This window comes from Trachurus trachurus (assembly GCF_905171665.1).
Source record: "Trachurus trachurus genome assembly, chromosome: 5".
Taxonomy (NCBI): Eukaryota; Metazoa; Chordata; class Actinopteri; order Carangiformes; family Carangidae; genus Trachurus; species Trachurus trachurus.
The window spans coordinates 26,845,096-26,858,056 of NC_139896.1; the positions used below are offsets into that span (position 1 = coordinate 26,845,096).

A 12,961-nucleotide genomic window follows, 5' to 3' on the forward strand; every position below is an offset into this window, starting at 1 on the left:
CTGTTTCAGACAGTAACAAATTATATTGACTGTATTGTATCTGTTAAACTACAACATATACTTATAGGTCAATAACAAAATTTAACAACAATTAAGTCTTTGTTGTTGTTTTTTTTAATTCATTTCCTCATCTCAGTCACAAAAGCAGAACACATGGTCATTTAAATGGTAAGCCAGTAACTTTGGCAAAAAAAAAAAAGTGACTAGAGCCTGCACACCTCCAACTTCTGAGACAGGATAAGGACATGGGAAGGATGAAAGCCCCGGATGTACATTCAGTGATACAAAAAAGAAACCTGTCTCGCCAAAGGCACGTTTTCCCTGGGTCACACGACTTCAATACTGAAAAATCAGTTATCAATGACAATGACTATCACTAATTATTTACACAATCCCTTAGGTTCCAGTTTAAATTAAGGAATTGCTTACTTTTGCGTATGTACAGGCTTTAAATCCCAGATAGTGTGCCAGAAAATATATTCTTTACGTTCCAGTTCCCAATAAACAGCATGTTGTGCAACTTTGGTGACATGAACTCAATAGTCAAATGAAATCTTGGATGGTGATCAGGTTTTGGTGGTCTGATAAAGTGCTTCTCCAGGCACTGGCTTGGTGCCAATGAATCAATGAAATGCCAGCATGCTGATTAATAGTTAACCAGTGTGTATCAAAAACACTTCATAACGTAACAACACACTGATGGAGCTTTAAGGAACAGGAACAGGATGTCAAGCAAGATAGCTAAAAGGGGGGGGGGGGGGGGGGCACGAAATATCTTGTCAAACTGAACTCATGATCATCATAATTCATTACTTGAACTTTTAAACCTAATATATATGTTTTAACAGGTTGAGTCACCAGGATGCAGCTAAGCTTCTAATCCAGCTTTGTGAAATACTGTACCACCCCAGGTGTCCTTCAGATTCAATATGTTAAGTTCAATTTTAACTGAGCTCCATGACTGGTCTTCAGAAATTCAGTTGAAAGGTTACACATTCAGTGCGTGCCACATTATATACAGCATACACTATTGGCTGTTTCACTTTCAAACACAAGTTGTCATATTAGACCTTGAGTTGCGACTTTATCAGCCACCTGTTACCTGTTTACATTGAATCCATGGTTACAAATGCCTCTATCAACACAGGCTTGGGAGCAAAAGCAGGTTCAGCAGGTTACACTTGTAACACGTGTCATGATTATTATTCAAGTCATTATCCACATTTAGAACAAGTCACTCCAGGAAATGAAACAAAAAACAATACAACTCTTTGACAGCTGCAGTCCCTGAAACAAACAAACAAACAAACGTCCTCCTGGCACTTTTTTCTAGTGCTTTAAATAAAAGATGTTCTTTGGCATCATCCCCTCAGTAAAATCTGCATTACTTTCTACATCCTACCTGTGTGTTAGTGCTGTTATTGCTAAATCAATATGAAGTTGGCAGAAAGCAAAAATCCAAAAGAGTTATTACATCATAAACACTTTGTCAAGCTGACCCAACCAGAAGAAGCAGTATTTAAACACCAGTCCTACTGGGACTGTGTGAAGGGACAGTTTCTGTCATGTATACACTATGTTGTAGAAACTCAGACCAGTGTTTTGGTTTCATGGTACAATAAGCTCTCCTGTTGAAAGACGAGAGCCTCTGGTTGACCAACAGCAGCTCCCTTCTCCTGAGTCTTTGAAATGCACATTTTCAACACACTCAGTTTTGTACAAAACTGTGCTGTCTGCTCATTTTTAGTCAGTTTGAGTCAAAAGATCCTTTATCATTCACCTTCTTACATGTAATCTGATGTTTAAAAAGAAGCTCCAACCCTTTTTGGTGATCTGAAATTTCTTTAGCCAAATGACAGCGTGCTGGTAGTTTGACATAATGCACTTTGGCTGCCATGTCTTCAGTAGTTTACAGTCATTAAAAAGTCCTGAATGAAAAAAACATCTTTTTTGTCAGCATCCTCTACTAATTACTGGTCCTCAGCTGGCAGCAGAGCCTCCATGTAGAACCATGGCCTGTCTGTAAGCTTCTGTCACATTGTCACAGTCTGTGATGGAAAAGGCACTGTCAGCTACTCCGGCCTCGTAGCAGTTCCAGGGCCTCAGCAACCCGTCCCCAAGAATCCCGTCTTCTTTGATGTCCAGCAGGTTGTCCGCGGACACGCATCCTCTCATGCTAGCCTTGGCCGGTTTATCTATTTGTGTTGAAGGCCCCACGCGGTCTGGCAGATCCAGCTGATCAAAGGACTCGGAGGACAGGATGCTGTCCTCGCTGATGGCCCCACTTGGTCTGGACCTGGTGACCCCACAGGGTAAAGATGCTGCCAACTGGTCTAAAGAGCCAAACTCCTGCAACCCACCTGAGGAAAACTTTCCATTCCGTTTGAGGATGCCCTTCCTATAGGTTGGTGCTGAAGGACACTCTTTATTTTGTGGAACCCAGCCAGAGTCACTGTTCTCAGGAGAGGAGGAGTAGTATCCTGACTCCTGCTCTGTGGGCCTCTTCAGGATACCTTTGCGAGGCAGCAGCGCAGCCGACGGGGCATTTGGTGGTGCAGACACGCCAAAAATGTTCTGAGGTTCCACCGGGCCTGCAGCCGGGGTTTCACTCATCACTTTCTGTTTCACACTGTTGCGTCTCTTCAGTATGCCCTTGGAGGGACGACTGTCGCTGGTTCCTTCGTGAACAGTCTGCGAGACATTGTTTTCCTTCCGTGACCTTCGCAGGGAGCGCTGTCGGACCACATCCCCTCCGCCGCTGCCCTGTGAGCGGAGCAGGCAGCGCATCTTGGAGCTGTTCTCCAGAAAAGGCCTGGATGTTCGCCGCAGCCATCCAGCGACACTGGCCAACCCAGCAGGGTGTGAGGTTGATGGAGACACTGGTGAAGAGCTGTGCTCTGCTGTACTGCTCTTTGTCTCCGACAGTAACGGCTGCTGGTAACCCCAGTTGAGCCACCAGTGTCCCGCAATCTCCTCTATTGTGGCCCTGCGCTCAGGATTTACCATCAGCATCCAGCGGATAAGCCCACATGCATCTGGAAAAAAAAGGGGGAGAGATTGACATTAGGTGCGTTTCCATTTCCCCTAGAAATGCACAAAACCTAAATATCGCAATAAAAAACTGTTAATGGAAACACCTTCATTTCAAAAAACCTCTCAAATGTTGCTAAAACGTTTTTACTTTCATTAGGTGGTTTTCCAGATGTATCGATATAAAAGTGTATCGCAAATGTGTTATGGAAACACTTATTTCGGTTCCAGAGCATCACACAGCTGAGCGTATACCGGGTCATTCTGAAATTTTGTATCCATAGTTCATCTGTGAAATCCTCATTCACACAATTCTCTCCCAGAAATCCCTTTATCTGTGGCCGCTGCCACACATAATATACAGTATATAATAAACAATATATGATATTGGCTTTCCCTTTGAGCAATCAAGCGCTGCCTTCGTCTTCTGTTAAAAACAATAACAGCTCAAAGTGAAGTCTTTCGGGGCGAGAATTTAAGAGAATTATGGGATATCGCAAGACTAGACTTTACGAAGAGTTATGGCTCATTCGCAAAACACCTTTCAATGGAAACACTTGACAATAGCAATTATACTTTTTTGAAATTTCAGAAATATCGCTTTTATTTTGCGAAAACCTGTGATAGAAACGCAGCTCAGGGCTCCAGACTGCCCCTAACTGGGAGCAAATGTGAAAGGGGCGACTTAATAAACCTGGAATCTGTCATTATGTACAATGAACAATGTATGTGAGGATCATGAATGAAAAGGGAATATGAATATTTGCTTAGCAAGTTGATTTAAGTGGTGGGCACCCCTGAATGTTCTGCTTGTGCTCCTAAGATTTTAAGTTAGGGGCCACTGTGCTCCTAGTAAAAAAGGTTAGTCTGGAGCCCTCCAAGTCTCAAAAAGTGTAGACAACAAAACAATATTCCAGTTTCTTTAAAGAGGAGTTGGTGTGAAACACTCACCAGAAGGGTTATTGGGTTTCCGGTAGTTTCCAGTGCTTATCTGCTGAACCAGTGCCTTGTGGTTGTTTCCATCAAATGGCATGGTGCCATGAACCATGGTGTATAACAACACACCCAGGGACCAAGTGTCCACTTCTGGCCCACGGTACGGCCGTCCATTGACTATCTCTGGTGAAGCATAAAGAGGGCTGCCACAAAACGTTTGAAGATACTCGTCACCATGGTAGAGGTTGGACAGGCCAAAGTCTGCGATCTGCCAAAAACAACACACACACGTCAGATCTGTTATCAGCTCACTGTTGTAGAGACCATCCCACTTTCTAAAAACCTCTTCTGGGTGCAGGGCTTCTTCCTTGTTCATACCTTAACATTGCCGTTGCCATCTAGTAAAATATTCTCAAGTTTCAGGTCCCGGTGAACTATTCCATTCTAAAAAAAAAAAAAAAAAAAGAAGAAGATCAGTTCAGAACAGTTTCCCAACATAATAATGATAATGATAAATTCTCCACCCAGGCCATTACACATCAGTTTCCTCTGAGGTGACTGTATGATATAAAAGGATTAGTTTTTACTGGGTCAGAACCCATTCTTCTGCAAGTGAAGATTGTTTTCTGGTACGTCAGCTATGCTCTATTGTCCTCCACTCTGCAGGGGGGAATGCCTTTGACTCAGGCAGAGTTGGAATCCCTTTTGCTTTCAGAAATGCAGGTCAGCTTCTTACATACAGGCACTTGTAGCAACAGACACATTACTTGAGTTATGCACCAGCACCAGTTGTTTTTAATTGTCGTTATGAAGATGTACGCATAAATAAATGATTGTGTGCACATTTTTGCCATTCCAGTCCAAATGGACCAGACACAGATGGCCTCTAACTGCTTCACACAGGACATGAGCACTTCATAAAAGTGAAAAAAAGACAGATGGGTGACACAGAATACGACAGGACTATTTACTCTGTAAATATTGGAAAGCCAATATTAATGCTGTGCAAAGTGCCACACTAAAACACACACAGTGTGCTGCAAATGTTCTCCAGCACACAGCTCTGTACTACAGGCACAACTAATTGTGTGCGTGGGTGCACAGCTCTTCTGTTCCATCACACCCTCATTAAACTGTGAGACCATGCGTGTGTGTGCTGGGACAGCTGGCCTTTAGCCTCCATGCTAGCTCTCTACAGACCCAACTGTTCATGTCAGCCCGCATCGTTCTCACAGGCTCCCTGTTCACAACAGCAGGCTGACAGTGCACAATACCCATTATGTAACTTTGGGGGTACCAGGGCCCTGGAAAAACAACAATGAGCTGAGCAGCCAGTCTGAGTGCAGCTCTGCGTCATCAGGTTTGACGTAGACAAGAGAGGATTTACCAAGGCTAATAAATTGTTACTCTACCATGGCTACAACTTTTTTAGTTTTTACTTGCAGTTTCCCCTCAATGAGAACTCAGCCTTACCTGGTGGCAGTAGTGCACAGCTGATACAATCTGTCTGAAGAAATGCCTGGCCTCTCGTTCACAGATGCGTCTCTTGTCACAAATGTAGTCATACAGATCCCCACGGCTGGCATACTCCATCACAATCACTATTTTGTCCTTGTTTTCAAATACTGAAAAGACCAAAAAAACAAAACAAAAGAAGAGCCCGTGGTTAAAAACATTCAAATCAAAATGTGCAGTAAAATGAAACTAAATTAAATCATTTGGGTTTTGGTATTTAAACCTGCCACTCCAAGCTCATACAGAGCTTCTTACAGTTTGTTATACACATATATGTAAAATGTTCTGAATGAGGATGTGCCTGCATTTAAAACAAGATTCTGAATGTCATGTACAACTCCTAGATTAGGATAAACAAGGCCCCACAGTTAATGTACTGCACTGAGGTGGGAGAGAGCAGGGCATCAGGCGTGAGCAGCGTTGGAGACACTGGGCTCTGCACATGATCCTGCAGCACTGATGAGGTACAGTGCCAGCACTGGGGCTTATATAACCCAGCATCAGCCTTCAGCACAAAGAGTTGCGTGACCAAACTGACTGTTTAACAGAGAGTCATTCAGACACGTCTTTTCCTCTGGTATCACATTTCATTCCAGCCACCTGCAGAAGTAAGACAATAAAACACAAACTAAGATCACTGGGGTTGGGAGTAATGTACCTTCATATATGGTGATGATGTGTGGGTGGCAGAGCGAAGACATGATCTCAATTTCTCGGCGAATATGAACCAGATCCTGCTCGTCCTTGATCTTTTCCTTCCTGATGGACTTTATGGCAACCTTAAAAGAAAAGACAAACATTGAGAAAAGTATTGATAAAGTATGATTATTCATTTCCTATTTTGTGGTTTTAATTATTGCTTTTACCTAATAGGTGTTTTGGGGGCCACACTTAATAAAGCTGATAAATTTCAATCTCAAGCAGTTTTATTTATTATGGTATTGGCAAAAAAGTCTATTCTTAAGATGTGGAAAGAGGAGTCTGTGCCCACTTTTGAGATGTGGCTTAGGGAACTGAGCAGTGTATTAGACCTGGAAGAGCTCAGTTATTTACAAAAATTTTGAATCCAATTAAAACTTTTATGACTAGCAATGTTTGGTAATCTCATAATTTACCAGGCATTTCTGTTTTCCAAATATAAATTTGCCTTGCTTATGTTAACATCCTTCTATTTTTGTAAAGAGCCTTCCGTTTGCCCCATGTGCTTCTTAAGCATCACATTTGTGTATTGTTGTCAGTTAAGTATGAATATGGTCAGGCAAATAACTTTATTTGAACTACAAATTACAGGTCCAGCTATATGAATCTTAACCCTGCTGTAAATATAAAAAAAAACAATAAACACGTTTAAAAAAAATGTTGCTTTTACCAAGGAACAGAGAACACAGGGTCAATTACTGTCAACTAAGATATCTATCTATCTATGCTGCTATGTCTGTCCGGCCCATAGAATAATGAATTTTAAATTCTGAATAGCATGTCTGTATTGGTGATCTGTCATACAGCATGTTGACAGTCTGTGTGTCTTCATGAGCGTTGGTCAACATGAAGCTCAGATGCCTGGGATTCCTCTGTGCAGCGGGTGCGTCATCAGACTCCCCCAAGGTTAAAGGGTGGTGAGAGGCACCAGGCAGCATTGGTGGTGGGGTGTCCTGGTTTCCCCTCCCTTCTAACCCTTAGGGCTACGGGCACAATGGGGGATGAGTAAAGCAGCCGCTTGTCATATCAGTTTTAACACTCAACTGTCTCCTGCCGTGAGTCACTGTCTGGTCAGCACAATGTGAACCACACAGACCTTCGTCTAGATTCTGGGAGCTGAGGTTTCCTGCCTGTGTTTGCATAGCTGTCGGACGGCCTGAACTCACACTCATGATGAGCTCACATCCCTGTGAGATTATGTGCGTGTGTGTTTTTGTCACTGTCAGTCTGTTCCACGCAGTAAGCACTGACAGGCTGTGAACTTTGTCACTTTATAAAGAGTTCCTGTAAAGAGACTCGTAAAGCACATTTTTGTAACAGGTCCGATTAGAACTTTTATTAAATGAAAACAACCGACACATCATGAAAATGCACTTGTACCAAAGAAACTACTTCTAATGGAACGATCAGTTGTTACCAAATACTTCTAGAAAAGCAAGGGTTTTTATACGCACATCAGGCTGTCTTGAGGTGCAGGACAATAAAAAATGTCATAGAAAAAAGAGAGGGCATAGCCTCTTTTTTTCTACCAAATACTTCTACCCAATCACTTGAACACTATATTATATATATTATAGTTTTCATATTTACTATATTAATAATTGCAGACTTCTTCCAGTTTTGTTTTTTTTATTTATTTATTTTTGCATCACTGTTTGTCTATTTTTTAATTGTTCTTGTGCACGTGGTTTTGTTGCTGGTGTGCTGTGTGTCAAGGATTGTTGGAGTTGTCTGTCCGTACTGTGAGCACACTAAGGCAAATTCCTCACAACAATTTGCTGCAATAAAAGTTAACTCATTAATGAAGATAATCAGCCCTGACAGCCTTCCATTTGCCAGCAGCCAATTTACCACCAACACTTTTAGGTTTAACTGTGCAACTTGGTTTATTCAACCACTAAAGTACCTTGTTATTCCTAAGAACTTAGGAACTTGGACTTCACATGGATTACAGTTGGTGCCACCCTCCGTAGGGTGCTTGATTGAGCCATCCTGTTAGTAGTCCTGTTGTAGAGGCACATGCGGTGTGTCATGTACTACTGTGTGTGGTCATTCTATCCCATGACGCTAAGTGCTGTTTGTCCATTTTGAATACAAAATAGACATTTGTGCTAATCAGTATTTTGACACGTGAATGTGGGTTGGAGGTGTGCGAACCAGGAAGCTGCCTGCAGGGATAAATCTCAGACACCAACTCATAACATAAAAACAGCTCAGCAGCAGCCAGACGTGTCAGACAGTGTGACGCGCCGCAGACAAGACTGAACTTGAATCCCAGGCTGTTTACAGCAGGAAGAGGAGGAAGAGGAGGGGAATTCCTCACACTTCCTTCATTCACGTTTACGCACTTTCACTCACAACAAACACGATCTTTCAGCAACCAGCTGATGAAAAATGACTGTAGCTGTTCACTTTTGTAGCAGTGACTAGACCTGAAACTACTCCACTACTCTAACTGTGCTTTCTGTCTGACATCATTTTCATCTACTTTGCATTTCCTAGTGGGACATTTAACACATTAGCTCATGGAAACAACATGTACAACAGGTTGGAGACGCCAGTTGCAGTGGCGTGTCCAGGGAGTGGCCTTTGGTGGCACGGGCCACCGCTGAAATCTGATTGGCCACCCCAAAATATGATGGACTATATACCTACCCAGTCAGAGTCATTTAATACATTATTTTATACTGGCTTTTGTCAAGTAATTTTTTTTTCAAGAATGAAACCGTTTTAGAAAGAAGATGGACTTAAGTCATTTCAACTGAATTCCATTAAAGCAGAAGTGAGTGGTCCGGTCGTTTTCGCTAATGCTGCGTTCCAGGCAGGCTTTTGAAATCGTAAATTACAGCTTCAAGTCACAACTTACGACTTTGTAGCGTTTCAGGCAACCCACTCGTGTTTTTCCGACCTGTTTTACCGGTGAAAGTCACTATAACGGCCACTCGTAACTTCCGACCGGTGAACTCGTACCAGATCGAACTGGTATGACTTCACGGTCGGAAAAATACGAGTTTCCTTGAACGCACCATAACAGTCCTCGTCCCTACGTCACCACATTCACGGCGTTCCTTGGCTGCACACACAGCCCTGCATGCCGTTCTCTCTCCTCATTGGATAAAAACTGTAGGATACGATAAATGTTTTCTCTTCGGCTCAGAGCAGAGCAGAGGGACTGAGAGACCCGTGTTTCGGTCCAAACACTCTATGTAAGTGATTGCCGTCGGAAGATATAACTATTTAAGACTTATATTAACACAAATATATCACTCACTTCTGCTTTAAGTTTCTCATTATCTACATGGCTGTTTAAACAGATTAAAAGGGATAGTTCAGCTTGCATCTAGCGTAGGCTACTTGATGGGCATTTGTAGCTCATACAACCCCACTTCAAAAAAGCTGAACCATCTCTTTAAGTTGACAGGTTGTGGTTGGGGTGGAGTGCTGGGGGGGTTTATAATCTACAAAACACATTGCCACTTGTTTGCCAACTACACTACATCCCCTTTAAAGGCTTATCTGATATCCAAGCTGTTTCAAATAGGCTACCTCCCATTTCCCCTTAGGTCATAGAGAGCTGGAATTCACCTGAAAGGCTAATTGCAACACCCCCTCCCCTCATCAGGAAAGAAATTTCCCAGTCGAAAACTTCCCCCAGAGACAAATACACTTCAGTGTGCCAAAGAAAAGAATTCCCTTCCTACTTCTCCTAACTATTAGAGGTGATTATGTTAAGCCTTTTGTGAAGTGACAGATCTACAGTAATCAATTTTTGGCAGCAGATTCATGATTCCCATAGGCCTACCGCCTGAGTAGAGCGACATACTCCACCATTGATCAGCCGTGTGTCACGTGATTGAAGTTTCACCCATTGATCGTTGCTCCTTTAAAAATGAATCCGCGCATTTCACTCACTATTACAAACTGGTTTCAGTTTGGAACATTGCCCGCACAAAGTCCAAACAGATAGTACTAGGTTTGAATCCTGTCATGTCTCTGTGCCATGACCACAAGTATCGATCTGGTTGTCAAACACTGTGTTGGCTAAACATGGAGTGTAAACCGGTTTATGAATATACACAGGACAGCAAACTCAAGGCGAACAAAGAGAGCGTTATTGACACATTTTGTAATCTTATAATAAAGTTGACATAACAATGATTAGATTATTTTGAGTTGCAACTCACAAAAGATAAAAACACAGTGGAAACTAAGAAAAAATCTTAAAGCCGATTGCACTTTTATGCAAACAGAACTTTGGTTGTCAGCTGACAAGAACTTTTATTGCAGTCATTTTTCCGTTCAGGAATAGACTCCTTCCACACAGAGAAACTTTCATTCAAAAATAACTATGTAGGCTAATAATGTGGAGTAGCTACCTGTGCCGACAGGAGGTCTCCTATAAATAGCATCCGATGTCTAAACAACAGGTGGCCGAGCAGCAGGTAAAGCAAACAGACCTTAATACTGACTGCAGATGTGGCCCTTTGATAAATGGCTAACAGTTGAATCGCAACATCAAAAGTGTGATAGGATACATTCACTTACCAATCTACCGGATCTTTCTTTGGCCTTCTTCACCTTGCCATAGGTTCCTTTCCCCAGAGTCTCCAGGAACTCGTACCTGTGCTTCAGGTTGTGTTTGTGGTGGTGTCTCTTCACGGCTTGTCTCTTCACGGGCACCTGACTCGGAGTTTTCCCAGCGGGAGTATCGGCTGAAACTCCCCCGAAAAACGGCCGACAGTTGGCCGAAAGCCGGGCAGCGGTGGCGCCTTCCATCCTGACCAAACGCTGGAAGTGTTCCTCTTCTGTTTCTTGTGGTTGTCGCTTTAGTTTCGGACACAGCTAGGTCTCCTCGTCCAGCTGCATTCCTCTGAGCGGAGCCTGCTCGGTGCTGGAGAGACAGAGAGAGAGAGAAAGCGCCGCCTCCACAGGTGGCTGATCAGGATCAGGTTGCCCGCTCACCGCAGGTCAAGGTGTGGACATATGCGCTGATCTCTGGTCGGCTGCTGCTGCTGCTGCTGCTGAGCGCAGGACCTGGAGCAGCTGAGCTGAAGCCTCTCGGTCCGTCCTCTCTGGAGCTGTGGCACCTTCAGACAGAGCAGAGCTACAGACAGCACACACACACCCGCCCGCCGGGAGAGGAGCGGGGCACAGACAACAGGCGGACTCGTCAAATATCCTGGGGGCGGTTCAGGTACCGAGACAGGAGCGCTTGATTCTAACGCCAGGAGGTGCCGGTAACTGTGGCACTGCAGACTTAAATCCATCGTTTATCTTTATAGTTTATGTCTCTTTGTTAAGTTTTTTTTTGGAACATTGTTTTTATTGAACATTTTCAAAATTAACAGTCCAGCACAGTGCATACAGATTATATTAGATAGGCCTATGTAGCAAATCCAGAACAGGCTACATCCACAGCAATGATCTCAAAGGTCCTTGTTGGTCTTACATTTCAGGCAGTTGCACTCTGAGTTCCCAGGTAACTTAACACTTTGTGTTAAGTTTGTTTTTTTTAAATATATTTTTTATATTTTCAAGTCTCCACGTCAACCCCAAATTTCCAAAGTGTGTGGATGACACTGTAACTTTTGACCGCTTTTAGGAATCTCTTCTTGTCTTAACCCTTGGTAATGTCTGATTTGTCTATCCATCTATTATTTCATCATCATTATTGTTTTTACATGTCCTGCCTAAATATGAATTAGAGCAGAGCACCGAGGTGTCTCAGTCCTGTCATTAAAGCTAAACGCCACTATTTCAGCATTCAGCAGTTGAGAGTAGATTTCACTACAGAAAACCTGAAACTCAATGCAACTCTATCCACACAACATTGAGAGTTTTATTATAGGCCTACTCAGGCCCAGGGCCTATTATCTTAACTGAACAGTTCTATTTACAGTACACGATTAAAGTCATTAGAGTTTATTATTATTTCAGGCACAGATAATGAGTGCTTATTGTCTCTTAGGACAGTATGCATGAGCAATCCTTGATTCAGATGTAGGCCTGAGCCAGGTGGCTGTTTTCTAATTCAGTATATCTGCCAGAAGAGGGCGCTGAAAGGCAGCGTGGATTCCTGATGTGATGAGGCTCGGTCACAGCAACATGCTGATAATGGTGTATAACCAAAGTCCTGTCTCTGGTATAACCACTATTAAAAATGGTTCTTGTTCTTAATATGAATTAGCCATTTAAGGGAACTAATTAGTAAAGTGACCATGATACAAAAAGAGGGGACCACGAAAACAATTACATATAAAAAAAGGTCAAAATTAGGATATACAAAGCCTTCAATGGGCATGTCCTACATTTCCCATGATGCATTAATAAGTTGTGAAAGCCATCTTCTCCAGTTCATCAGGTGTGTATGAACTCTCTCTTCTTTATTAGCTCTTTATTGTTGTATTTTATCACCATTTGGTTTTAGTTTCTCCTGACTCAGTCAGTATTTACTCAGTCTGCAGGTTCATACTGTAGGCTATAGCTCGGCTGGTATTCACAACTCAAAAACTTGACAAAAGTTCTAAAGAATGTGGTGTTTTTGACTGAGTTTTATAAATATTGTTTATATAACTCCGTCAAAAATACCAACATATTATGCTTTTGTAAAAAAGTATGACACGTTTTGCACTAAGAAACTTCATTAGCACAGTTCAAATGTCATTATTCAACTGTAATCCAGTGTCTACTCCTGTGTAAAGGAGCTGTGTCCTCTTCCTTTGTGGAGGAGCAGAGGCCGGTTGATGGAGAAGACTCCTCCAGCTGTTGGAACTTAGAACGG

At 42.6% G+C, this 12,961-nt stretch overlaps 1 protein-coding gene across 1 annotated transcript; it reads right to left on the minus strand.

Annotated features, from left to right (window-relative positions):
• Window positions 1-96: 96 nt before the first annotated feature.
• Window positions 97-11,306, minus strand: nuak2 (NUAK family, SNF1-like kinase, 2). Its single transcript, XM_083971591.1, has 6 exons — window positions 10,726-11,306; window positions 6,140-6,260; window positions 5,440-5,591; window positions 4,345-4,410; window positions 3,982-4,234; window positions 97-3,035 (listed from the first exon to the last, which is right to left on the minus strand). Exons 1-6 carry the CDS (start codon window positions 10,954-10,956, stop codon window positions 1,981-1,983), a joined length of 1,878 nt encoding a protein of 625 aa, XP_083827717.1. The 5' UTR covers window positions 10,957-11,306; the 3' UTR covers window positions 97-1,980.
• Window positions 11,307-12,961: the final 1,655 nt, after the last annotated feature.